At 35.5% G+C, this 26,620-nt stretch overlaps 3 protein-coding genes across 17 annotated transcripts; 1 reads left to right on the forward strand and 2 right to left on the reverse strand.

Annotated features, from left to right (window-relative positions):
* Positions 1–1,699: 1,699 nt before the first annotated feature.
* LOC122310302 (protein GOLVEN 6) lies at positions 1,700–3,671 on the reverse strand. 2 transcript variants are annotated; one of them, XM_043124185.1, is made up of 4 exons: positions 3,171–3,671; positions 3,022–3,089; positions 2,840–2,915; positions 1,700–2,227 (listed from the first exon to the last, which is right to left on the reverse strand). In XM_043124185.1, exons 1-4 carry the CDS (start codon positions 3,280–3,282, stop codon positions 2,067–2,069), a joined length of 417 nt encoding a protein of 138 aa, XP_042980119.1. In that variant the 5' UTR covers positions 3,283–3,671; the 3' UTR covers positions 1,700–2,066. The 2 variants fall into 2 exon arrangements, with proteins under 2 accessions (XP_042980119.1, XP_042980118.1); XM_043124184.1 differs by having other exon boundaries at positions 3,022–3,092.
* Positions 3,672–4,789: 1,118 nt separating this feature from the next.
* Positions 4,790–10,018, reverse strand: LOC122310303. 14 transcript variants are annotated; one of them, XM_043124197.1, is made up of 7 exons: positions 9,723–10,016; positions 8,923–8,996; positions 7,885–7,965; positions 7,664–7,775; positions 6,374–7,182; positions 5,209–5,837; positions 4,790–5,117 (listed from the first exon to the last, which is right to left on the reverse strand). In XM_043124197.1, the coding sequence occupies exons 4-7, from the start codon at positions 7,671–7,673 to the stop codon at positions 5,009–5,011; spliced, it is 1,557 nt and encodes a 518-aa protein (XP_042980131.1). In that variant the 5' UTR covers positions 7,674–7,775; positions 7,885–7,965; positions 8,923–8,996; positions 9,723–10,016; the 3' UTR covers positions 4,790–5,008. The 14 variants fall into 14 exon arrangements, with proteins under 14 accessions (XP_042980131.1, XP_042980129.1, XP_042980125.1 ...); XM_043124195.1 differs by having other exon boundaries at positions 7,885–7,991; XM_043124191.1 differs by having other exon boundaries at positions 9,410–10,016.
* A 14,796-nt stretch (positions 10,019–24,814) lies between these two features.
* LOC122309184 (cytosolic sulfotransferase 5-like) lies at positions 24,815–26,204 on the forward strand. Its single transcript, XM_043122565.1, has one exon. It carries the CDS (start codon positions 24,832–24,834, stop codon positions 25,942–25,944), a length of 1,113 nt encoding a protein of 370 aa, XP_042978499.1. The 5' UTR covers positions 24,815–24,831; the 3' UTR covers positions 25,945–26,204.
* The last annotated feature ends 416 nt before the right edge of the window (positions 26,205–26,620 follow it).

The following is a 26,620-nucleotide window of genomic DNA, read 5'->3' on the forward strand; positions in this document are numbered from 1 at the left end:
TATATAACTAATTAAATTAATAAAATATATAAAAGAGTATGTAAATATGATTGCACATATAATTTTTGATAAAATAAATAAAAAGAAAAATTCTATTAATCATTTGACACATCACAGTGATCACACATTACAAATAATTTTTTTTATTTTTTTCTTATCAAATATATAGTGTAAACGAAACCATGCTCATAATACTTTTCAGATGATAATAAGGTTCTGTTTGGTCACTGAAAATTTTTAGATGATAATTTTGAGTTTTAAGATTAAATATTAAAATATTATATTTTAATATTATTATTATTTTAGGATTTGAAAAAGTAGAAAAAAATTAAATTGTTTATTATATTTTTAATAAAAATTTGAAAAAATTATAATAATGAGATGAGAATTTTATGTTTGAGATGAAAATTTTGTATAGCCAAACAGTACTTAAAAGTCTAGACATGTTAGTTAATTCTTATAAATACAATCACTTATATATGATCTATATGTAAGCTTTATAAATATAATGACAAAAAGTTAAAATTTGTTTGTCAAAATTTTTATACATAAAGTTTATATATTTAATATAAATAAATTATCTATACCAAGATGATTTAGCTCCTGATCAAGCTCAATCTCGTTCGAACGTTAATTGAGTTGTTTGTGAACATAAAATTCAATTCGATAAAAGTTTAACAAACAATGCTTGATACACATAGTTTAAAATTTGGAAATAATTCAAATCAAGAATTAGATTTCATAATTATCAAATTAAATTAATTGATTTTCAAATATATTTATCTTGTATCATATCCATGCAATTTTCTTATAAATAGAAATTAATGCATTGTATTCTATCACAATCGAGAATAGTAAAAATGTAACCTTTAAATTCTTTATTCTTCTCACTTCTCTTTCTTCCTTTTCAATTATATTTTATTTGCTATCATGGTATCAGAGCTCTTGGTTAACTCAAAGCTTGATCCTGTGGACCATTTTTAAAAAAAATTTCCACTATCTTTATATCTCACAAATATTTCATTGTCGTTCAATCATATTTCGTTTCAAATACGTATATTTGGAATATCTTTATTAACTTTGAGTCTTTTTTATTGAATTTTGATTTGTTGTAAGCATTATTTGAAACTTTAGACCAATTATTGGCATTTTGATTTTAGTCTTATATTTGACCAAGGTTATATGTAACCCATTATCTACTTAATCTTTCGGCTTATTGTTATTCTTTTGTTGGCTTTGACCCAATATCAACTCATTATTAGCCACAATTTCAGACTTGTTGTCTTAGCTGTCAGTTATTTTATTACTAACGTCATTCTTATCGGCGATTAATCAACGAATATAAACGCTACACTCAATTCAAACTCACTAATTCTTTGAAATTGTATCTTCTAATTATCCTTTTTTTTTAACGTGGTTATTAAAGGAATGCAAATTTCCGTTTTAAAATGGTTGGTCGCAGTCAGGTTACGTAGGCTTTACCGCGAGAAGCACACAACAATAGAAAAATTTGGATCGTTTATTAGATCAACCCTAAAAACTTTATGGTAATTCCTCCAGATACAATTAACCTGGTTTAGTACATGATGTCGATTGATCTTGAAACGTCTGTCTTAAAAAAAAAAATTATTTATGACAGATTATATACAGCAAAAATAATTATTTATGATCAAAATATACTCATTTTAATAAAAAAATAAGCATTTTTTTTATATAAAGTAATTAGTTAAAACTGAACAGTTTTCTTATAAGGATTACGCTGACCGGCCAATGACCATGTACGTCTGTCTGTGACCCACATTAATTTGATGCTCCGGTAGGGTCCTCAGTTTCTAAGAAATCCTAGGGTTTCGCTCCGCAATGTCCGCCGCATGCAGCTAGGGAGTATTGTAGAAGACAGTATTCATAATTTCCCGGCGGCCGGTTAGAAAAAACATACGTACTTTTGCAAAACTCCATCCAAAAAGTTGGTGCATCATCGTCATGTATTTCTTAATTAGCTCGGCCGGGAATGAAATACTATATAAATATGCATGGCATTGTCTGCTCAGTGCCGCCTGCATGTTTCATGGACCAACCGGCATGGACTTGTTATGTACAGGACGTCGTTTTCTTACGGGGGAATAATCCATTGTCAAAATTTGTGACGTGTCTAGTGACTCTGCCCCCTCCGCCCAATATTGTTTTCCATGCTGCATTTCAACTTCCTCTTTACCGTACGACTTACCTGATCAACATCTCACATTATTTTATAGGAAATATATAAAAGTTATAATAATTAAATAAAGAAATATTTACTCCTTATCCTTACACCATAAACCGTACATAATTTTTATATAGTTTTTTAATTTTTCTCTTTATCAAATATGTGATATATGGATAATGAGTAGAATGGCCTTTAGATAAAAAAGTTAAAAATTTAAAATTGAAAGGTGTAATGTATTTTGTATCTTAGTAATATTTGGAAAGAAAGTTTTGAGAAATTTTCATCTTAATTATCTCACTTATATGTACCTTATATGTCAATTTGATTTCTGTACGAAAGATATATCCACGAATGGGGATCGAGCATCCACCAGATCATGATCAGGATAATTAACACAAGATCATATCCTTTGCAAATAGAAAAATGGGATAGCTTGAGGCGAAGGTTTCTGACTTTACATGTATTTGGCATTGGCCTTCAGTTTCCATATCATTAAGCTCATCAATTCGTTCAGTTGGAATGATAATATATATATATATATATGTTGCTGATCATGTTGGATTAGAGATATAAAAAATTAAAAACTTTCGCTAGTTAATTGGTTTTCAATGAGAAGAAGCAGATGATGATTACCTGTAATAACGTATCGGCCTTCTAATTGTCTATCATTGTGTGATTGTAAATCGTGACTTCCATATTCTTTTACGGCCTGTTGCTCAGGAAAAAAAGAGAGAATATATTTAAGTTAAGAAGCTGCATGCATTCACAGAAATGTTCATAAAAATGTTATGACAATCACTGACCATTAGAGTTACCTCAGAAAGTCTGAGCTTCCTTGGCAGTACTGGCCGCAGAGAATGCTGATCAAGTAATTGATCATTCGCTGCTGTACGTAATGCGAAGCAGTGATCATCAGATTTTTAACATGAGAGAGAGAGAGAGAGAGAGACTGCGTAGTACGTACCCTTTTCATAAGATGGTTGGGTCTGGATTTGCAGAGAAGCAGATGGTGTCAGCAAAGCGGAGATAGGGACTAGTACCACACAGACCGCAGTCACAAGTAGAATCAGCTTCATTACTTTTACGTACAGCTAGCAGCTTGGAGGCGCTTATAAATGCATGAAAGACTTGCTTTTTTCCCAGCAGACGTACTCTGGTACTGACTTAATAACTATATATATATATCCCATGCAGCATGCATGCCCAGCCGAAGGCTCGAGGAAATTAGGGATCAGGGTGGGGAGGAAACCCGCACGCATTGTCCATGGAAATCCCGTCTCTTTTCAGAAGGCTAGCATCGTCGTTACCTTGGTTTTAATTTTTGATGACCAAATGCATATGCAGTGGTACTGGGGACACTAGCTCGATCTCTAGTGTCTCTGTCTATTTAAATATGTCAATTAATTAAGGACGAACAACGGCTCCATCAATATTAATTCTTTGATGACCTTATAATTTATTAAAATATTTTATAATAATTTACCCGATCTACTATAATTTCCATATAATATATATAATAAAGGGCAAGCAGGGCCAGTACTCCATGTACGTACGTTACCTACCATTTAATAATTATTTAAGTAGTACTATAGTCTGTTAATTATATGATCCCTAGAATTTCGCGCGAGTGTTCTTTGAAAGTGAGCGTTATATGTCTCAGCCTCACATGACTTGCAAGGGGCAATATATGACATAACACGTACCATGTTTTCTGGTTAGGCGTACAATGTCTTGTTTTTGGGTTTTTATTTATACTTTTAACAGGGGACGTCATATAGACCAATTGATCAAGTAGATATTTCCTATTGTAAATTATATCAACGTAGAACTTCGGGTGAAAGGAGCTAATTAGCTAGCTTTAGGCAGGGATCGACTGCTTTAAAAAATAATTTTTACAAATTCTAAATAAACAAGTCGAGCCTATATAAAAAGGTGGACTAGTTCTCCATTTAAAAAAAGTGTAAAACTTAATTACTTTTTTATTAATGAGACCCACTTTTTTATAAAAAAATTATATGAAATTTATCTATTTGAGACTTATATCTAACATTACTTTTAAAGATATGCAACATGCAATCCCTATCACACGATGACGTTTGATATTCACACCTAGCAAGGCTTACATCGATGGTTTTGGAAAAGGTTGGCCATAATGGCTATCTATGCGTATAAACATGGAAAACTTAGCCGATCGATCGAATTGTGTTTCGAAATAGCAAGACCATTTGGATTTTGACAATTAACCCTTCAGTGCAGCCATCTTTACAAAAGGATATCCCTATCACACGATGACGTTTGATATTCACACCTAGCAAGGCTTACATCGATGGTTTTGGAAAAGGTTGGCCATAATGGCTATCTATGCGTATAAACATGGAAAACTTAGCCGATCGATCGAATTGTGTTTCGAAATAGCAAGACCATTTGGATTTTGACAATTAACCCTTCAGTGCAGCCATCTTTACAAAAGGATAATTGATCTTGATCAATAAGGGAGCTACTTTTCCTTTTTGGTATGCAAACATATAAACATTAGGAACCAAAAAATGCTTGGAGTGAGTATAAACATTAGGAAACAAAAAATAAAAATGACGACTTGCTTCTATATAGGTGCAGATAAGCAGAAAATTATAAAGACATTGCTACACCTGATCAACTTGCCTGCATTACAGTAAGACCCTACTTCACATGTAGACACCACAAGAGAGAACAGGATGTATATATTTTTCATATTCAATAAATTAAGATTTTTTTTGTGAGGTATAAAATCAGATCCTAACCCTATGCATAGAAAAGACTCACTCAGAATTTACAGCAAAGAAGGCCCTGCCTCCAACTTCTATGCTTCCGAAAATGCCTCCGGTCAGCTTTTGCCATTCTAACTGGACTGCTATTCCATTCAGACTGTAATCTGTAGACACGATCAACCAATTTGCATATATGATCAGTGATAAACTTGGTTATATAAGGACAGGAAAGGGAATAAATTTGCGGTAAATTACACGGGAAAGGCAAAGGATCGTGTGCTGGTTGTGCTGCTATCTGACCGCAGAGAGATACTACCAGAATATCCCATTGGACCAGAGTAATTTATAAGACTCGATAGAGTACCCACTGCAGAGAAACTTTCCTCTCCACGGCCTACTGCAGAAAAACTTGTCTCTCCTAGAGCATGTTGATGTCGCCTTGAAACTGTATGAGCATCAGAAAAGCCGTTTTCAACCTTTGACGTCTTTTGAGTTTCATGACATTCACTGTCACCATTTTCAAGACCCTCCAGTCTGCCACTAGCTGAAGGTTCTAAAGAGTCAAAATCGAAAGTGATACTACAGCTTTCCACCTTGCTATTGTAAAATAACTCATTGACAGCACTACTACTGTTTGATAATTCAGTGGTAGGAACAAGAGTAGGGCTTGCCAACATTTGATCCCCAGTGCTATTGTTTATTTCTTCAGCTGAAGAAACAAAATCAGGGCTTGCAGTCTCTGGATCCACACTCCTAATGTTTGATTCTTTCCCTGCATAAACCAAAGTTGAGCTCGGCAATACCTTATTCCCACTGCTATTGTTTGATTCTTCGACTGCAGCGGCAAAAGCAGGACTAGCCAAGATTGGTCTTTCACCATAGACCTGCATTTAAACCATTGGAATCTACAATTTATCCTCAAATACCAAACCTCTCTCAAGCATAAACATGATTTTACCCAATCCCAAATTGAAATCCAAACTTCCAGCCAAAGGTCGTTCTAGTGCTACCCAAATCGCCATGTGACCATTACCATGAACAATTTGTATTCCTATAGTCGGAGACTCACCATTGGAGCTTCAATCGGTCACCTTCTGATCATTAAAATCAAGCTTTTTTTTCTACACTTTTTTTTTTTTTCCCTTCTGAGAAGAGATTCGTTGGATGTATGGTAATTATGGAAACTGTTCTATGCCCCTGAAAAACTCCGATGCTCCAGTAACAGTCTCATGGAAATGGGATGGTTCCCAGTTGAAAAATAAATAAATAAATAACAGGAAACATTTTTTGACTAACACGATAACATGAAAAACCCTGCCAAGATAGTGGATCCCATGCAATGATGGAACATTGGGAATCAACCCTTAATTATAAGATGATTTCTTATATCACACTATGATTTTGACTAAGAGGTGCATACCTGAAAGGGCTGTTGTTCAACTTTATTGCTATCATTGTTCAAATAATCAAATTGGGAAGCAGACACGCCACTCGCTGCCATTGGAAGCATATTTCTGGGGAAAAACATCTTTTTGGAGGCATCAGTCAGAATACAATCAGTGGCATCTTCCCCTGTCTGTATCGAGTCCTTGGAATCGTATTGATTAGCAGAATCCTTGTTAGAATCATTTTCTGCCGATAATTTTAATCCATCTGGACCAGAAATATCAATATCTTCTTTTTCTTTTGCCAATTCTTTGTTTTGATCCTTATCAGGTGGCAGAACAATGCACACAGTTTTCTTATCTCTACCGCTCTCAAACAGGATCTTCTCCCGGGAAGGCACACCTTCATCAACGCAGATGTCTTTGACAACATGGTAAGTACTCTCTTTGTAGCAAACTGTCAACTCTGGCAGTTCACATTCCATAAGACCTTTGTCCATAACAAAATGCAAATCCTTGTCAAATGATTCTGTTTTTTGGGAAGATTGATCATGTGATGCAACAAAATCTTTGGCCTCGTCTTTATCTTTATTGTTTATATCATCCATGCTCATAGAACAATCAAACTTTATGGCAGTCCAACCATCTCCGTCATTTGTAGCATTCGCGAATGGTACTGCATCCTTCTCATTGCCCTTTAAGTCACACAAGAGCCTCCTCTGATTTTCTGTCATGATTAGGTTTTGGGACTTCAGAGCAGAATCCAGAGCAATGTCATTGTAGTCAAAAGGTTTAGAATCAGGCTTATGGCCAAGAGTTGAATGGCAGAACCCTGGTTCACTATCTGCACGTAAATTAAAATTTGGAATGCTAGTGAAAATGAAACCGGGAAGATCTATCTATAACTCAGACCTTGTTTCAAACTGAACAACTCACGTGCATAAAGCATGAAATTTAGTAACTATTGGTAGTTTGAAAATGTAGTTGGTAGATGAGATTTTTGAAAGACTAATAACCGAAAATATAAAAGTAAGCCCACAGTGGCCTTAGCCTAACAATTCATATATCAGAAAGAACTAGTCTTATGGCCATGTTAAGAATTATTAATTCTCTACTAAATTTAAAAAAGTGCACTAAAGAAACACACTTCCAAGCCTAAACAAAACTTGTTTATGCTACCATTTAGCTGAGACAATCTCCACTCTCCCGACTCTTACACAAAGTAGAACAGCCAATTGTAAGGTGGAGAAGAGAAAAAGAATACACCAGATGCAGGAGTTACATAAAAGAACAGAATTAAAAGAGACAGAAAGCTATGTTATTACCAAGTTTCATGTTTACAGGTACTGGGAAAGATGGGTGAAAATTCTGAAGCAATTGTGCGTGAGATTTTGAGCTTACAACAATTCGGATAGAGGTGAATGCAACTAAACCACCCTGCACATCAGAATGCAAGCCAAACTGAGTAAGAAAACCTTGTTCATTAAGAAATTAAAAAATAAGAGACTAATTGACAGAATGTTCAAGTTCAAAGGAACACCAAGACCTCACTGATTCACTGCAATGTAACAAACTACCAGCCAAATATTGTTTTCATATGCTCTGAATCAACTGATTTTCAGTGGTCCTGGCAAGTCGAGAATAGTGGGAATACTAGCAATCCAACAGAAAGATAATTCCAAGAATATAAAACAAAGGGTCAGAAACAGAACAGCAATAATAACATGATTCTTCTAGAACTTCGGGCAACCAAAAACTGGTTTACTGCTACTCTCACATTATGAAAGAGAAAAGATACAACCTTACACGAAAAGCAGAAATGATAGGTTACTACATTGCCTTTTGCTATAGTAAATATGTTAATCTAGAATAGCCAATTTTCAATTGAGCAACCAATGGAAGTAAGTGAACAGAAAAAGACGTGCAACTTCTGAGTTTCCAACAAAATAACGTTAAACAATATCGAGTTTAGTAAAAAGCAAACACGTCTCAATGAAACTACTGCTTTTACTCTTAACGCAAGAAACATGTCCAATAAAATGCAATGAGAAGTGTTGCACAGTCATAGGTTACAAGTAAATGACTCGATGAAGCCCCAAAAAAAAGAAAAGAACTTTCGGCTAAACGGTTTTCATTTTTTTAATTATTTTCGTATGGACGAAAAAGGGCAAACTTTCGACCAATTTTGTGGAATCTGCAGCCGGTTCTCAATATACTAAAAGACGAGAAAAAGTTAAAAGACTTTTAGAAAGCTTTCAACAGCTGCAATCATAAACCAATTCAAAGTAAATAAATAAATTCCAGTTTGAACTTCGTTTTACGAAGTTCCTACCTTCGTTTTGTCTGTTAGTTTGCTTTGATGAACACAAGCCATTATAATAAATAAAAAAAACAGAGAAGACATCCAAAAGCTAACAGTGAAATCCCAGATGGACTTTCACAATCCCATTTGAAAAAACAATAAAAACCAAAATGGCAGAATACCAGAGATCTGAATCAGATCCCACTCAAAACACAGACCCAAAGAACTGAAAAAAAATGGTCAAACAAATATGAACAAGAAAAAGAAAAAGAAATTGGATACCTTTACGATCAGCGCTATGAGGAACAATCGAACTCTTTATCACATCTGAAAAGACAAACTTCCTAAATTTCTCACTGCACCCAGAAACAAGACAGCTCGAAAATCAGGAAAAAAAAAAAAAAAAAAACTAAATAATACCATCAAGGCAACAAATCAGCGACAAAGAAAGACGCTGTGTGAAATTCTCTCAGATCGCAAATAGGCAGAGAGAGAGAGAGAGAGAGAGAGAGAGAGAGATCTTAGGTGGTAGAGAAACCGAGAAAGCAGCATTCCATGGTTTAATTAAACTGAATAATGTATTAAAGCCGAAGCCTGCGAGAAGAAGGGGAACAAAGAGTATCCACGTATGTAGCCAGCAGAGCTTATTTAGTTTTATCCAGGAAATCCTGATAAAAGGGTCAACTAACAACTGGGGAAAGAAGGGGAAGGTGAACCCTCTCTGCAATTAATTCTAGTTGATAAAAGAGAGGTGAGCAACAAACGGTACCCTAATTAATGGAATTCTGTCCTTAGTTATCGCATATAATCTCGCATCCATATTCCTCGTTTCCTTTTCCATCTGCTATCCCGGAAAATCATTTTACCTCCTTAAAAAAAAAAAAAAAAAGGAAGGAAACATTTTCCGCCACGCCAAATACGAGCACTTTTCCCCCAGTAACGTCTTCAACGCGTATGATCCGTAGAGGATCTCCCAGACTGCCTCGACTTCCGCGATATAACAGAAAGAATCCCTTTTTTAAGGAGAGGATTTGACTCTAAATATCTCATTAATAAAACCGAACAATTTTTTTCGAACTGACATTGATGTCGGAGAAACTGAGCACTGTCACGCAAAGTCAAACCCCCAGTTTGTAATCGTCGGAGGGAGATGGTGCCTGTTAGTTCCTATGAATGGATTAGCCGGAGAAAAGGACGGCAAGAGAGAGAGAGAGACAGATAATATCTGGAACTCTCCAGGATGTATAATGCTACTATGGGCCTACGGCAGATTCTGAACATCCCAGAGCAGAACAGAACAGAGTGGATTTTTGAGCTCTCGCCTCTCTCTCTGTATTTGAGGATCTCTGTTGCTATTCATTTATGTTAATATATTTTCAAATGGGCCCCCCACTGGTAATGTGTTTGTAATTATCCTCGTCATTTTAAGAAAATACAACAGTTACATTACATGTTGAGATGCAGAACAAAATGGGTTGAAACTGGACAAACTGAGATGTTCTAGAATCAAGGTTGTGAACACGGATTTCTCTGATAAATCAAGGTTGTATCAGGAATGGTGAACCAGATAATCAATGCTCTTCATAGAATTCTGAAGCAATAGCATCAGCACCGTGACGCATTGACCCGCGCGTGGCGGCTGGATTGCGATATATTCAACATATTGTACATATATTTTTTATTATTTCTCTGCTGTTTGCTAATGAGAAGAGTCCCAAACCTTCCTTGGTTCATGGTTATCTGCATTTTGGGCAGACAATAGATGGGATAGGAAAGGGCAAAAAAAGGTTAAAAATATTTTCTTTCCATTCTAGAAACACTTTCCAAGCAATGTTACTGTTTGGATCCTTTATTTGTTATAAAAAACGGAGCTTTAATGTAGACAAGTCATATAAAAATTGACAATTCCTAAAGTGGGAGGAATGCATGCCAATGGAAAGAAGTCCGAAGATGCCTCTTTTCCAAAAAGCTAACTTTAGATACACAGAACTTTATTCGTGCAAGAAAATCTGAAAATGGAAGAAAAATGAGATACCTTTTGAAAGCTTATCAAGACTACTTTCATGAAGATGTCAGCTTTCAATTTGGACATACATGTGTTTAAAATATTAAAAGTTTTTTGTTGTTCTGTTATCCATCTCCCCAGCTACCACCCAATATTTCCATTGAATTTTGGAGAGAACAGCACGTCTTTCTGATATAAGTTTTCCAATAAAGGATGTGAAGGGTTGAAAAATGGCTCCAAATGAACAAGAAATGGCCATTTGGAGCATAGAAGAAGAGTCGGGACATCTCGAGTTCGGTGCATAAATATCTATTTTGCTAAATATTTTTAGGCCAAAATAGCCTCAGACGTGGGCAAAACAGACTGTGTGCCGAGAATTGGGTTGGTTTGATTAGTATTATCAAATCGCGTTAACAGGGCGTGTTCGTGTCGTGTCAAAATAATATATTATATTATATAGGTTAACTCTAAGTCAATTTGTTAAACTTATCGTATTAAAAAATTCTAACACGATCCATTAACATAACGTGTCGTGTCGTGTCAATCCGTTTTGATCCATTAGTGAATATTACTAAATAGGATAGCACGACATAATACGATCCATTTCAAACTGTTTATGTAAATGGGTTGAATAGACCTAAAATTAACTTATTTGACTTGATTAAATTTGGCATAATTTTTTTATAAATATTAAAATCACAATATTTGTAAAAATTATAAAACTAACTACAAATCCAAAATTACAATCTAAACAATAAAAATATCGAAATTAAAATTCTAACAATTTTACTTTTGAGTAGAAGGGTATAATTGTAATTTTAACTTTCTTAACGTGTCATAATGGATCAAAACAGGTTAACCTGTTATTAACCCGTTAAATAATCGTGTCTTAACGGGTCAACCCATTTTGACCTGAATCCGTTAAAACTAAACTCTAACCCGCTATTATCGTGTCGTATTTGTATTAGATTAACAGATCGTATAACATATTACCAGTATCCCTAGTTTTGACCTTAATAATTCTTCAAACAAACCTCCTTTGCAGCAATCGAAAGAACAAAAAATGAGGGGGCCGGGAACTTTTTACATCTGCACGTGAGAATCATAATAATATTATAGGGAAAAAACTATTTTGCCGCCTGAGGTTGACAGCCCGGGTTGACCGTTGGGTAAAATTTTTTTTTTATTTAGTGATTAAGAAAATAATTTTAAATGTATTAGTGTATTTTTTTTTTACTTAATGATTAAGAAAGTGATTAAAAAAATGTGAAATGAAAAAAAAAAATAAAAAAAAAAAAACTTTACACTGGGCGGTAAGCCCAGCGCTCTGCCGCCTCACCCATATTATAGTACTAGTAATTCAAAGAACAAAGGGGCATTTTGAAACCATAATAGACTAGTCTGTGAAATGGTCGAATTAAACGATATTGGTATTCCATTTGGACCATTTTCGTTCAGCAGATTCGATGTTCGATCGATTATTGTGGGTGTTCTTTTTGTATACACATTTCAAATTCTCGTCATTTTCTTTTGAAACGATGAGTAGGTGTAAATCTGGATACAAATTCAGGTATCAGACTAAATTTGAATTTGCATCCCGCGTTGATAATATAATGGTCCCGATATCCGTCTAGATGAATTGTAGTTTTTCAAATTCTAGATTGTTTTGAACAAAACCTGTTCCGACGCACCATCCAAGAGGTTTTCATATTATATTTTATTCTAACTTTTTATTATTATTATTATTATTTACAAAATTTGAATCGTATAATTAGATGATCTTATATTCAATCTCTAGGCTAATTCGATCCCAATATCCTCTGTTCATTACTTTTGATCAGTCCATATATCCACGCATTATTACTTAAGAATATGCCCATGTTATCCAAGAACGTCCTTTTCTAATGAAAGCATGCCGTGGGAATATGTTACACTACTACTCATCAGTGCAATAATACCACTTTTTTATTTTTTATTTTTTTTAACTTATTTAATTCTAGGCAAATTTCGCAGAAGAGCTATAATATATGATCATAAAATAGCATTTTATATACATAAAACATATTTAAATATTTTAAAAGAGTTGGTGACACGTTATTAATATATAAAATAAATAATAAAATTTATTTATTTCTATCAATTTAAATTTTTAAGATAAATAATAATTTCATATAATATTAAAATATAGGTTTTGAGTTCGAATTCTGATTTTACACTATATTTTATTTAATTAAATATTTTATGTATTTGTTAATCTGACTTCGAGCTTCCACTAACAGTGTGGTGACATAAATTCAAAATGATTTTCTTTCTTTTAATACAATATCCATGAAGAGTAAAAAAATACACGAACTCTCGCGATTCCCTTGTATATATCCACAGCCAAAAAGGGACAAAAAAATGAAATAAATAAATAAATAAAATGCACTACCCAACGCTGAGGTAATTGCGCATGCCATCACATGATGAACGTACGTAAGACGTAAGAATATATGTACTAATATAATCCTTCTTCCCGGCCAAGTCACCAAATACCATTTAAGTTGTTACGTACAATTTCAACTTAACTCAGCATCATTAATAATATATCGGAGTTCAATGGGTTTTCACCCTTGATTTCTACGTCCAATTCCAACCACTTTGTTAATTGGCTATCAAAATCTAGTAAGTATTAAAGATACATAGACCCATGCATCCAGCCATGATCATCGTGATCACGTTTGAATAGAAAAAAATAAATAAATTAATTAAAAAGCAGATCATGACATGTTTGCATGGCACGACTCATTTGTATATTGCACCCAAATTAATTTTAATAACTAATTATTATATGATCTTACCGGCATATAATTAATAAATATTAAGTTTTTAATGTAATTGGCTAGCAAAAAGCTGTCTGCATGTTAACACGTTTGACCTAATTCGAGATTGATAGCATGCAAGACAAAGGAGGAGGCCGATCGAGGGCCGGGGCATTTGCACGGCAATCCCAACCCAACCCTTTTGTTTAATTAATTGATCTCTGATCATCGATCAGATTATATATATATATATATATATATATATATATATATATATTTATATAGAGATCCAAATTAATCATTTTGTTTAAATTGGACACGTAGAAGATTAATTATAAAAAGATAACTATGTCTAACTTTTTCTTTAGCATCCTACGGACCACCGCGCGCTGTTCATATCACTACTTACCTGATCATGAAGATAATTTAAATCATTTACTAAAAATGGTATATAAAGCTAGCCCGGCCCATTCAACTAATTAAACTGTCTTTTTATTTTTAATGTTTTGTTTTTCGGAGATCATCGATCGCCTATATAATTTGTTTTGAAATATATATATATATATATGATATAGTTCGTTTGGACACTTATACTTTAAAATAGCTTTTGAATTATAGTGAAATGATTTGTGAATTATAGTAAAATGATTTGAATTAAAAGTAACAACCATTTGAAGAGCCACCAAATCGATGTAGGCCTCCGCGAGCATTATAGCTAGGGAGTCGATCCAAAACGGGAAAAGCATGCACTAGGCTCCATATTCAAACAAACAAACAACAAAAACAAAAGGATGTTGGAGCCGGGGATCAGTCATTGCACTAGTTTCATATTCTAACTAATCTGCTCGACTCAACCCTAGCTAGCCATACCATATTGGCAGAAGCAGCCATGCAAGACACATTCCTTCTTCACTTTCAGGCCATTTTTAGGGTAGGGGTGTGGGGACAAAACGGCCTGCTCATTAGTGTGCCCTAATTATTTCGAAGTGTCAAACTCAAAATCTTATACCTGGTCGGCCAATGATGGAGTATATATGGTGGGATCAATCAAATTAACTTCATCAACTCCTAGCTTTGTCCATGTTGGTTTTATAGATTTGGATTCTACTGCATGCAAGAAGAAGATAACATGATCATCGATCGGCCTGATAAAGAGTGTCCCCAAAGAAATGCTGTCTACGTCCAACATGTAGCATTAAAATCAATTATAATTAAAACATGTTGATTTGATGGATGGACATTGTTAATGATCATGAATATGAGGGATATCTGCCCCTTGGATTGTTGTTGACTTCTACTGATCTTAACTCTCAAGGAATGTTGAGAAACTATATATATGCAAGAAATGAGCTGTAGGTGCTATTTATAAGATCATGTCAATCAAATTTGTGCTGGTAATGCATGCATGCTAATTCCTTTATATATATACACATATGTATGTATGTATATATATACATATATATATGTATATATATATTCATCATGGATCATGACATGATCATGATCAAGGAATGCGTTTCGTATAAAATAATCTCCTTACACCAAACGCATGTGTACTTCACTATATATATATTTACAAGTAAAATCTTTCTCTTCAAAACTTAACCATATGGGTATACATAACTAACATTTTCTCACATAAAATACCCCTGGTGATCATTATGCTCATAAACTCTGATGCTTGCGTTCTTTTCTTCTTCTTCTTTTTTGGTCTCTTCACATGCACTTTTGGTTCAGTATGGTTATGGAGAGATTAAACCATTGCCAAAAAAAAAAAAGAAAAAGAAAAAGAAAAAACTGAATATATATGACGATGGAAATGAGCTCATTTTAATAAAAAAAATTATCATTTTTAAAATGGATAACTGACCACAAATAAACTTTTTACTTATCGTGACGTAAGATTGATTGATAATTAATTAATTAATACTACTGATCTTGAAAATGAGATTTAGAATTATATAAAGTCAAGTCTATGAACTTAAGTCATGAAAATAGATTATAAATGAATCGATCATAAATTATAATTTACAATTTCACTGACTTTTAGAATTGAATGATCATCGATCACATAAACATATAATATAAAAAAGAGTTAAATTAATATTATGTGGAAAAGGTTTTTTCTTTGAATTGGACAGATTGATATTGTATGAAAGAGGTTCTTTGAAGATTGACTATATATATATATATATATATATAAAATCCCTCTTATTAAGAGATAAACTTAATTGGTAATGTAATCACGTCATTATCTGAAATGTTTCAATCGATCGAATAGTACCACTCGAGCTATCTGGACAGGTTTGCGTTTCAAAAGTTGGTCCATAAATTTGAAAAAGAAAGGCAAACTAACAGACATTGGCACATCTCATTCGCACGATCGATCATGCATATATGTAGATGATGATCCCATTAATCCATCATCCTCCTTAATTAATACGGTTTCACACACACACATGTACATATATATATATGTGATACATATTTTATAAAACAATTACTTATAATAAAAGTAAAATCACTTTATATAATAAATACCTTCAGTTTAACACATGGTTGTATCAAAATTGTAAAAAAGAATAGTAAATGTATCATTACTCGTACTTACTTAATTCTATGTGTTACATGATGACCCATTCATTATGAATTTATGATGGGGCTTACGGAATGCATTACGACGAAATTAGAGAGTTACATAACGTCATCTATTGGAACCATAAGTAACACGTAATTGAAAACATTAAAATGAAAGAGAACGAAAAGCTACCATCGCGTAAGCCAGGTATTGGCTTTTCATCTTCTTGTGTTCTCGATCGGAGTAGGCCTCGGCCTCTTTCTTCTTTCTTCGAGTCACGTCCATGTGGAAGACTTTTCATGGCCGGGCTCCAATCCAGCTGGCTGTCCATTAATATTTGACAGCGATCAGATCAGTTAGTCACCGAAAGATTGAAAATTTGACAGCGATCAGATCAGGTAGTCACCGAAAGATTAAAAATATTGTTTTCTAGTTGTTTTTTTCAATCCTATCAACATCGATATCATACCGACTAATGATCTATATCATATTATTATATTATTTATATTTTATTATATATAATATGATATATTTATTATTATTTAATAATAAAAAAATATATAATAAATAATTATTTAATAATAATAAATATATTACAATATGATATATAAAATTTTTTATATATATTTATATAGCGGCTAATGCATAAAAAAAAAATGGTTAATATTTTTAATTTTTTAACATTTTAATGGTGCAACAAATGTTAAGTAAAGAAGCTGACATATAAACAGTAAAATTATAAATGTATAGCCGCCTTATAATTAGCATCAGGCCTCAAAGAGTGCATGCCGTTAGGCCCACAACCCTGCATGCACAGTAGTGGTTATGTTACATTACTTAAATTGTATATCTAGCTAGCACTACGAGTCCAGGTGGGTGTCTCTAGAGAGCCCACTTCTGTTTGCAGGCCCAGATTAGTTAAGGTACCTAGCATAGCTAGCAGGCTGTACTTCCTTTGAAGCATGTAATTTCCTGCAGCTATGCTTCTTCTCCCTTCGGCTTACCTTTCAAAGCATATCGTTGTGGTCGTGTTTCATATCCCTGCATAGCTCCGATGCCTAAGTTAATGATATTGAAATGTATGAATGACTGTTTAGAATTTCTAGTCTAAGTCAGTCCTTGTTGTGCGTACCTCAAACTTTATTTATACGGGCAAAATGTCTCCATTTGGTTGGGCTAGCTTTCCGACATGATTTTCGATGATTCTTCCTGGAATGCGAATTATTAGGACTTTGATTCTGTTTATAAGAGATCAATGCATTGGAGACATTAATGTGTCGGGAGGTTACTGTGGGCGAGCGTCATGTTGGAGATTATTGACTTCCCTGGTGTCTATTACATCATTAAAGTTTCATTAACGACGACTATTTTTGGGTTGAAAAATGATAAATTTACTTTTTATTAACAATTTGTATACAACTCTGTAGTAGAATTATATTATTTTAAATTTTATTTTGACTTTATTGATGATTAGATTTGTTTGAATATAATAAAAAAATATTATTATATTTAAAGTTGTTTATAAGTTGTAAATAAACCTATTCGTCAGGCTCATGATTTTCAAGCCCACAGGCTTTTGGTTCTTGCGGTGCAGCCCAATTCTCTTGGGGAATTCTGGGTCCAATAGTTACCCCATAATTTGGTGTAATGAAAATTTTTCACTTTATTTACGTTCGGTTTGACCACGTGAAATTCTCATCTCAAATTTAAAATTATTATCTTATTATTTAAATTTTTATATAAAATATAATAAATAATTTAACTTTTTTTAACTTTTTTAAATCTTAAAATAATAATAATATTTTAATATTTCATTTTAAAATTCAAAATTTTTATTTCAAACCGAACGTGTTGTTTCAATGATTTTTCTTTCGTTTCTTCCCACTCATAATCACCTTCTTGATGACATATTCGCATGTTTGGGGTGGCGTGTGCGGGCTTACCATCCATGTTCTTTCATGCATTACGGACCGTGAGGTTTGCTCGTTTCTCCTTTATTTTATTGACACCTATTACTTTCTTGATGGGAGTTACTCAACCGTCGTTGTTCCTTGTTTAAACTCTTTTTTCTTTATTTCTTCTCACTCTTTTGTCTTTATCTCTTCTCACTCTTTTGTCTTTATCTCTTATTGCTGATTCTTCCTCTTAATCTTCCTTTTTCTAGATCTCTCTTTCAACTTTCATTCCTCCCATCGCCAATGGCTCCCCATATGTTACGGGCCCTTTGTGGGTTAAGGCCTGGTTGGATTTAGGCTGGAGTCTGGGCGTAATTGTTTATATTATGGGCTGTGGTTATTTTGTTTGTCTTATTTAATTAATTACTTGGAGTCTGGTTGTTAATTGAGTCCGTAGACCGAGTCTTTAGCCATTAATTGTCATTTTTCAGTTGTTAATTGTTGTGTCAATTATTAAGTGGGTTGTTAAGTTGTACTGATGTTAGTGGGTCTGGATGTGGGCCGATGGAGTTTGTTATGGTATTGCATAACTATTGTATTTAAGTTCCTTGAGCAATGAAGAGAGGTATCGAAAATTCCAATAAATTCTAATTGTTGGAGGAGAACCCCCTCGAAGTGGTTCAAGTCTTTTCCAGTACTAAAAGCAGCGTAACAGTGGTATACGAGCCAGGTTGGGGCCCATGGTAGAGGGTACTGGAACTCGTTATTCCCAATTAGCTGATGCAATCACCACTATGAGACATACACAGGATATGTATCAACAGAATCAAGAAAGCATGCAACGGGCTGTGGACGGATTGGCGCAGCAATTGCAGACCGTAGCCTTGAGTGTAGAAGCAATTGTAAAGAACCTGGATAAGAGGGAAGAAAATGTTAGTAACTCTCAAATGACTAACACCCGGTATGAGGAGCAGGGAGGTATACAAACCCATGCTATCCGTTTAGATTTTCCAAAGTTTGATGGGGATGATCCTCACGGTTGGGTCTATCGGGCCAATCAATTTTTTACATATCATCAGACTAATCCCCTTCATAGAGTATTATTGGCATCCTTCCACATGGAAGGAAAGGCATTCACTTGGTTCCAGGATTTGGAATCCTTTGGAGGTATAGCTAGCTGGGATGGCTTTGTAAGGTCATTACATACTAGGTTTGGCCCAACAACCTATGATGACCCCATGGAAGCTATGATGAAGTTGAAGCAAACCACAACTGTTGAAGCTTACAAAACCCAATTCAAAATTCTATCAAATCAGTTAAGGGGTCTTGCTGAGCCATATAAGCTCAGTTGCTTCTTAACAGGTTTGAGAGAAGATATAAGGTTCATGGTAAGGATGCTTAACCCTCAAACTCTCACAGCTGCTTTTGGTTTCGCTAAAATGCAGGAGGAGAATGTTGCAGCCTTTCGGAGGGCTAACCGATTGGGTCTAGGGCCACCTAAACCCACACTCAGCTTACCAGCAGCCCAAGAAAAAAGGAATACAATTCCAGTTCAAAGGTTAACACCTTCACAGATGAAGGAACGTAGAGACAAGGGACTATGCTATAATTGTGATGAAAAGTGGGGACCGAGACACATGTGCAAAGCAGCAAGACTATTTGTCATGGAATGCGAGGACTCTAGTGATGATGAAGATGTAGTGCAGGGGAAGTCAAACAATGGAGGGGACAACGACGGAATAAAGACTACTAATGAACCCGAGATAGTGGAGATAGAGCCAGGAATATCTATACATGCATTGGTGGGATCTCCTAGCCCAAAAACCATGAGGGTAATGGGGCTGATACATGGATGCAAGGTGGTAATATTGATAGATACAGGAAGCACTCATAACTTCTTGGATCCATCTGTTGCCCAAAGAGCTAGGCTGCCGACACAGGCCACTAAAGGTTTAACAGTGCAGGTGGCAAATGGTGACACCCTTCTCAGCCAAGGAAGATGTGAAATGGTGCCACTACACATGCAAGGTAACTCCTTTACTACTGAATTTTATGTGCTAACATTGGGTGGTTGTGATGCAGTCCTCGGGGTTAAATGGCTCAGTACTTTAGGACCTATACTATGGGATTTCTCCAAACTGTTGATGAAATTTGAGATCCAAAAACAGCCACAGTTATTACAAGGTATGACACCCTCAGAACTCACTTGGATAGAAGGGAAAAAGTTGGAAAACGTTACTAAATAGGAAAAAAAAGGAGTAGTGATCCAGCTTATTACCTCAATGAACCCTTCTCTATCTTCCATAGAAATCGAACCCAATCTCAAACAACTCATAGATGACTTCCAAAATATTTTCGATGAACCAAAAGGCTTACCACCCCTAAGGGCTCAAGATCACCACATTAACCTACTACCCAACACAAAACCAGTATGTATGGGACCCTATAGGTATCCTTACTTTCAAAAAAATGAAATAGAAAAACTGGTCCAAGAGATGTTATCTTCATGAATCATTAGACCTAGCCAAAGTCCTTTTTCATCGCCCGTCATTTTGGTTAGGAAACATGATGGGAGTTGGAGGATGTGTGTAGACTACCGAGCACTAAATAAAGAGACTATTAAGGTTAAATTCCCCATTCCCGTAGTCGATGAACTCTTAGATAAACTCCACGGGACAACAATTTTCAGCAAATTAGACCTAAGATCGGGTTACCACCAAATTAGGGTCAATCCTCAAGATATTCCTAAAACGGCCTTTAGGACCTACGAAGGGCATTATGAATTTCTGGTAATGCCTTTTGGGCTCACCAATGCCCCATCTACCTTCCAAAGCCTCATGAATGACATTTTCAAGCTATATCTAAGGAAGTTTATCCTAGTTTTCTTTGATGATATACTTATATATAGCAAAACCTTAGGGGAACATCTCAAACATGTCAAAATTGTCCTACAAATTTTGCAACATCACCAACTCTTTGCAAATAAATCTAAGTGCAGCTTTGGGTGCTCGGAAGTCGAGTACCTTGGTCACTTGATTTGAAAGGAAGGAGTTAAAGCCGATCCTAAGAAAATTGAGTCCATGATAAATTGGCCCTTTCCTAAAAACATTAAATCATTACGAGGTTTCTTGGGGTTAACGGGCTATTATAGGAAATTCATTCAAGGATACGGTACTATAGCTGCTCCCTTAACAGTCCTCCTCAAGAAAAACTCTTTTTCCTGGACAGATTCAGCTAGAGAAGCATTCTTAAAATTAAAAAAAGTTGTCACTAATCCCCTTGTTTTGGTGTTACCTGACTTTACTAAGCCCTTTATTATCCAATGTGATGCTTCGGGGTGTGGAGTTGGGGCTGTTCTCATGCAACAGGGCAGACCAATTGCATTTATGAGCCAGACAATTCAAGGCAATGCACTACAGCTCTCTACATATGAAAAGGAATTGATGGCACTAGTGCTAGCAGTAAAAAATGGAGGCCCTATGTGCTGAGGCAAAAATTTCACGTACAAACAGATCATCAAAGTCTTGAGCATTTGCTAGAACAGAAGGTGGGCACTCCTTTTCAACAGAGGTGGCTGACTAAGTTATTGGGGGTATGAATTCATTGTGGAGTACAAAAAGGGGAAAGAGAATGTAGTTGCTGATGCTTTGTCAAGAATGGATGAAGAAAATAGAGCTGAGCTGTTGGCCATCTCAACTCCTACAGACAGTTGGCAAAATTCACTAAAGGGATCCTATGCTTCAGATCCTAATATACCATAGTTGATGGAAGATTATGACAAAGGGTTGCTAAATTTGCAGAAATATAGCAAGAAGGAAGGGCTATTGTTCTATAAAGGTCGACTATATATTGGTAATTCATTACCAATAAAAGAACAAATTATGCAGCTAGTGCACAACAGTCCCTTGGCTGGTCATTCTGGTTTTCACAAAACTATGCAGCGAGCTTGAGCAGAATTTTATTGGAAGGGAATGAAAGGGGATATCAAGAAATTTATCCGAAAATGTGAAGTTTGCCAGCGTAGTAAAACAGAAAATATACACCCAGCAGGGCTTCTTCAGCCCCTTCCAATACCCGAAAAGGTTTGGACTGATATATCTATGGATTTCGTTGAAGGGTTACCTACTTCTAATGGGTGTAATGTGATTTATGTGGTGGTGGACAGGCTCTCTAAGTATGCTCATTTCCTTCCTATTTCTCACCCATATACTGCAGCAAAAATTGCACAGGTTTTTATTACCCATGTTTTTAAATTACATGGCATGCCAAAGTCAATAATATTGGGCCGAGACCCTACATTCACAAGTGCATTTTGGAAGGAGCTTTTCCAAATACACGGAACAGAGATTAAGCTGAGTTCAGCCTACCACCCGCAAACGGATGGTCAGACTGAGATTGTAAACAAATGTTTAGAATAGTATTTGAGGTGCTATGTGGGTGATAAACCAAGGGAGTGGGTGAAGTGGTTTCCACTAGCTGAGTGGTGCTACAATACTAATATTCATAGTTCTACTAAATTATCCCCATTTGAGGTAGTTTATGGATATTCACCACCAAAATTACTCCCTTATACCTCTAGAATAGCTTCAGTGTAGGCAGTGGACGACTTGTTGAGGAACCGAGACACCTTGCTGTGTATTTTGAAGGGGAACCTACAGATTGCACAAGATCGAATGAAGAAATTTGCTGATTAAAAAAGAACAGAACGACAGTTCGAGATCGAGGATTGGGTGTACTTAAACTTCAACCTTACAAGCAACATTCTGTGGTGCAAAGAAGGAACTTGAAGTTGTCGCCACGATTTTTTGGACCGTACCAGGTGGTTGAACGAGTGGGAATGGTGGCTTACCGACTAGAACTTCCACCAACAGCAATGGTTCACCCAGTGTTCTATGTATCGCGCCTCAAGAAAAAATTGGGCCAACATCATAAGCTATGCCCCACTCTTCCGCCAGTAAATTCAGATGGGGTGCCTCACGTAGAGCCGGAGGAAGTGTTACAACGCAGAATGAAGAAAAAGAAGAATGTGGCGGTGACTGAGTGTTTGGTTAAATGGAGAGGTCTAGGGCACGAAGAGGCATCTTGGGTTGAACGTGAGAAGCTGAAAGAAGACTTTCCCAACCTTGCAGGCAAGGTTTTTTGAGGGAAGGGGAATTGTTACTGGCCCTTTGTGGGTTAAGGCCTGGTTGGATTTAGGTTGGAGTCTGGGCGTAATTGTTTATGTTATGGGCTGTGTTTATTTTGTTTGTGTTATTTAATTAATTACTTGGAGTCTGGTTGTTAATTGAGTCCGTAGACCGAGTCTTTAGCCATTAATTGTCATTTTTCAGTTGTTAATTGTTGTCAGTTATATTGTTGTGTCAGTTATTAAGTGGGTTGTTAAGTTGTACTGATGTTAGTGGGTCTGGACGTGGGCCGATGGAGTCTGTGATGGTATTGCATAACTATTGTATTTAAGTTCCTTGAGCAATGAAGAGAGGTATCGAAAATTCCAGTAAATTCTAATTGTTGGAGGAGAACCCCCTCGAAGTGGTTCAAGTCTTTTCCAATACTAAAAGCAGCGTAACACCATAATACTTCTCGTTTTGGCTCTCGCGGTTCACGATCTTCTCATCCCCAAGGTTCTCCCAACAAGTTTGGGAGTGCATATCCACATTGTCAGAATGATTTCAAAGGGCATCATTGATCTGCAACTACTTTTCAGGCAGACATGGATTTGTGAGAAATTTGTTCGGGTTCCCAGATTCCGTAGCTTTGGAAGTGCCTGGGGCGCCTCGTGGTGCTATCGATTCGGAAACTTTGCCAAATAGGTTGCCCTATATACAAGCATATTTCTAATGGGACTTCAACTCCCATTTTGTCTCTCTGTTCATGATATTTTGGATTTTCTGAGGCTAGCCCCCTTCACAGCTTCTCCTTAATGTTTGGAGGATTTTGTTATTGTGATCCTACCTATCACTCATATGACAACTTCAGACCTTGCTACTGATGATTCCCAAATTGATAATATTATTAAAAAATATTTCCTTAACTATTAAATAAAAAGAATTGAATCCATTGTTAGTAGGATTCGGGACGCATAGCATTATTCGTATGACAATGAACGAGTAGTCCTGCTTCATATGTTTTCTTTGTATTTTCGGTGACGGTAGAAGATGCGATAGCAATAATCTCATGATGGTCCCTTTGGGCCAATCGAGATGAGATGTAGTCAATTTCTTTTATTTTTAAATAAAAAAGAAAAAGATATAGTCAAAAGTTGCTAAAGAGAAATCGCATGGATCTTAATTAATTAAAAGTTTATATGGATATGGCCGCCCTCTGGTGGTTGCACGAGATTTTGCCCATACAGGTTGGACTTGCATTATTGATCATTAGCAGTTGGAGTAGCAGTTGGAGTGGTAGATGACCTACTACCCTTTTGTCCCTGAAAAGCATTATTCCCAGATTTTATATTAAGTTGGAAAATGATATATATGGTCCGACGTGTTGTCTCAATAATGCGTTCTGACTGTTTTCTATTTAGTAAATTTTTTATTTAATAATTAAGTAAATTTTTTAATAATATTATGAATAAAAATATCTAAAAAATAAATAAATATAAAAAAGTAAAATACACTTCTGGAGACAAAGGTCGCTGGCTGTAAACGTGGCCTGCATGCATGTCGGGTTACTGTAGATGATCTTAACTTGAGTGATTGACGCACTGACCATTTTTTGGTTAAAAAAATGATCTTATTAATGACGCTTTCCTTGCATAGCGCATGCCTCAAAAGTTAAAGTGTCTTGTTGTTGTCTGCTTTTCCTTAGAGCAATTCACATCGGTGCCCAAAGACCGGATTCGCTATCATTTGAAGTTTATTATATAATTTTGATCAAAATACTATTTTTAATTAAATTATAAGAAATTTGATGGAAGTGCAATCAGGCAGGGCTAGGGCAAGCCCGTGCTTTATACATACAAGCTGTATTGGCCAGAAAAACAAGTTTCAGAATTCAATCCTACCAACCTTCTCAGTTTCGGCCACCACCATGCATACACATCAATCTCCTCCTCCCTCTCCTCTTCCCAAGTATTTGCAGGAAAATGATTTGACCCAAGAATGCAGGGACATCATATCCTCTCTGCCTACAGAAGAAGGCTGGGTTGCAAATCACCTCCACCTGTACCAAGGTTTTTGGATCATACCTAGTTACATGCCTGGAGTTCTAGCATTCCAGAAATACTTCGAGGCTCGGGATACTGATATTATCCTCGTGACCACTCCCAAAGCCGGCACCACTTGGTTGAAGGCGATTTTGTACTCGCTTTTAAACCGGGTGAGATATCCGGACCTCCAAAAACATCCTCTACTCACAAACAACCCTCATGTTCTTGTGCCCTGCTTGGAGTCTGAACTGTACGTTGAAAACCAGGTTCCAGACCTCACATCCTTTGTCTCTCCAAGGCTTTTTTCAACTCATTTATCTTATAATTCGCTAGCGACATCCGCAAAAGTCTCAAACTGCAAAATAGTGTATTTATGCAGGAACCCAAAAGACACCTTTGTGTCACTTTGGCATTTCACAAATAAGTTGAAATTAAAGGGAACCAATTCGCTTGAAGAGGCTTTTGATAAATTTTGTAGGGGAGTGAGTTTGTATGGACCCTATTGGGATCATGTCTTAAGCTTTTGGAAGGAAAGCATAGAAAATCCTCAAAAAGTTCTTTTCTTGAAGTATGAAAAAATGAAAGAGCAACCCACTTATGAGTTGAGGAAGGTGGCTGAGTTTTTAGGGTGCCCTTTTACTCCGGAAGAAGAGGCGAAAGGTGTGGTCAATGATATTTTAAGCCTGTGTAGTTTTGATAATCTGAGCACTTTGGAGGTGAATAAAAGTGGAAAATTGTTAACTGGACATCCAACTGAGGCGTTTTTTCGACGAGGCAAGGTTGGAGATTATACGAATTACTTGACTGCTGAGATGGTAGAAAAACTAGACCGTATTACTGAAGAAAAGTTTCGTGAGACCCAGTTAAAATTCTAGGTACTACTGATCTTCAAGTTGCATGCATGGTTTTACATAAACGTCCGTTTTTGTTACTCAATGTACCGTATGTTTATTTTGGTCGATCGGCCTCCAATAAAGGTACATGATCAACTTGCTGTATTGATCTCTATAGCTAATTAGCCACTTCTTGATGTATGTGACAACGATGAAGTTATGTTTGGTTATTTACCTTTTGTAATGCAGGCCAGTATGCTTGAATTATATATATGTAGTCACCAATAAGTTCCTCATGAAAAGCTCATGCTTTTTAGTGGATTGTCTGTCATATATTAACTTATTAAGAATGTTTACGAGGAAATATTATAATTATTTGCAAACAATAAAATATCGTCCTATAGTGTATATATATATATATATATATATATGGGGTTAGTGCATTGTTAGGTGAGGGACAGCGAGCTTTGATGTTTTGTAGTTTACCTGTGGGTCAGTTATGTTGTAGTACAAATTAATTTCTCAAAGAAGAGGAATGCTACGCAAAATCACTTGGGTCCTTTCTATATATTTTACTGATGTGATTAGTTGTATTAATTTTTAATATGTAATTAATCACATTAATAAAATGCACAAAAAAATATATAAAAGTGACTGTACGTACAACTTTTATTATTTAAAATATAAATGTAGTTTGAAACGATTCGAATATATCATG

This window comes from Carya illinoinensis, chromosome 5 (assembly GCF_018687715.1).
Source record: "Carya illinoinensis cultivar Pawnee chromosome 5, C.illinoinensisPawnee_v1, whole genome shotgun sequence".
Classification (NCBI taxonomy): Eukaryota; Viridiplantae; Streptophyta; class Magnoliopsida; order Fagales; family Juglandaceae; genus Carya; species Carya illinoinensis.

What these genes read in the sequence shown, in the direction of transcription:
- LOC122309184 (XM_043122565.1), top strand. Translation starts at nt 24,832, where the DNA reads ATGGAAGTGCAATCAGGCAGGGCTAGGGCAAGCCCGTGCTTTATACAT.
- LOC122310303 (XM_043124193.1), bottom strand. An exon ending in TTGAACAACAGCCCTTTCAG is followed by an intron (nt 5,838 to 6,373) that starts GTATGCACCTCT and finishes GTTTAAATGCAG; the next exon opens with GTCTATGGTGAAAGACCAAT. An exon ending in CGATCCTTTGCCTTTCCCGT is followed by an intron (nt 5,118 to 5,208) that starts GTAATTTACCGC and finishes TCGTGTCTACAG; the next exon opens with ATTACAGTCTGAATGGAATA.
- LOC122310302 (XM_043124184.1), bottom strand. Translation starts at nt 3,282, where the DNA reads ATGAAGCTGATTCTACTTGTGACTGCGGTCTGTGTGGTACTAGTCCCT. An exon ending in CCAACCATCTTATGAAAAGG is followed by an intron (nt 3,093 to 3,170) that starts GTACGTACTACG and finishes CATTACGTACAG; the next exon opens with CAGCGAATGATCAATTACTT. An exon ending in GGAAGCTCAGACTTTCTGAG is followed by an intron (nt 2,916 to 3,021) that starts GTAACTCTAATG and finishes CCTGAGCAACAG; the next exon opens with GCCGTAAAAGAATATGGAAG.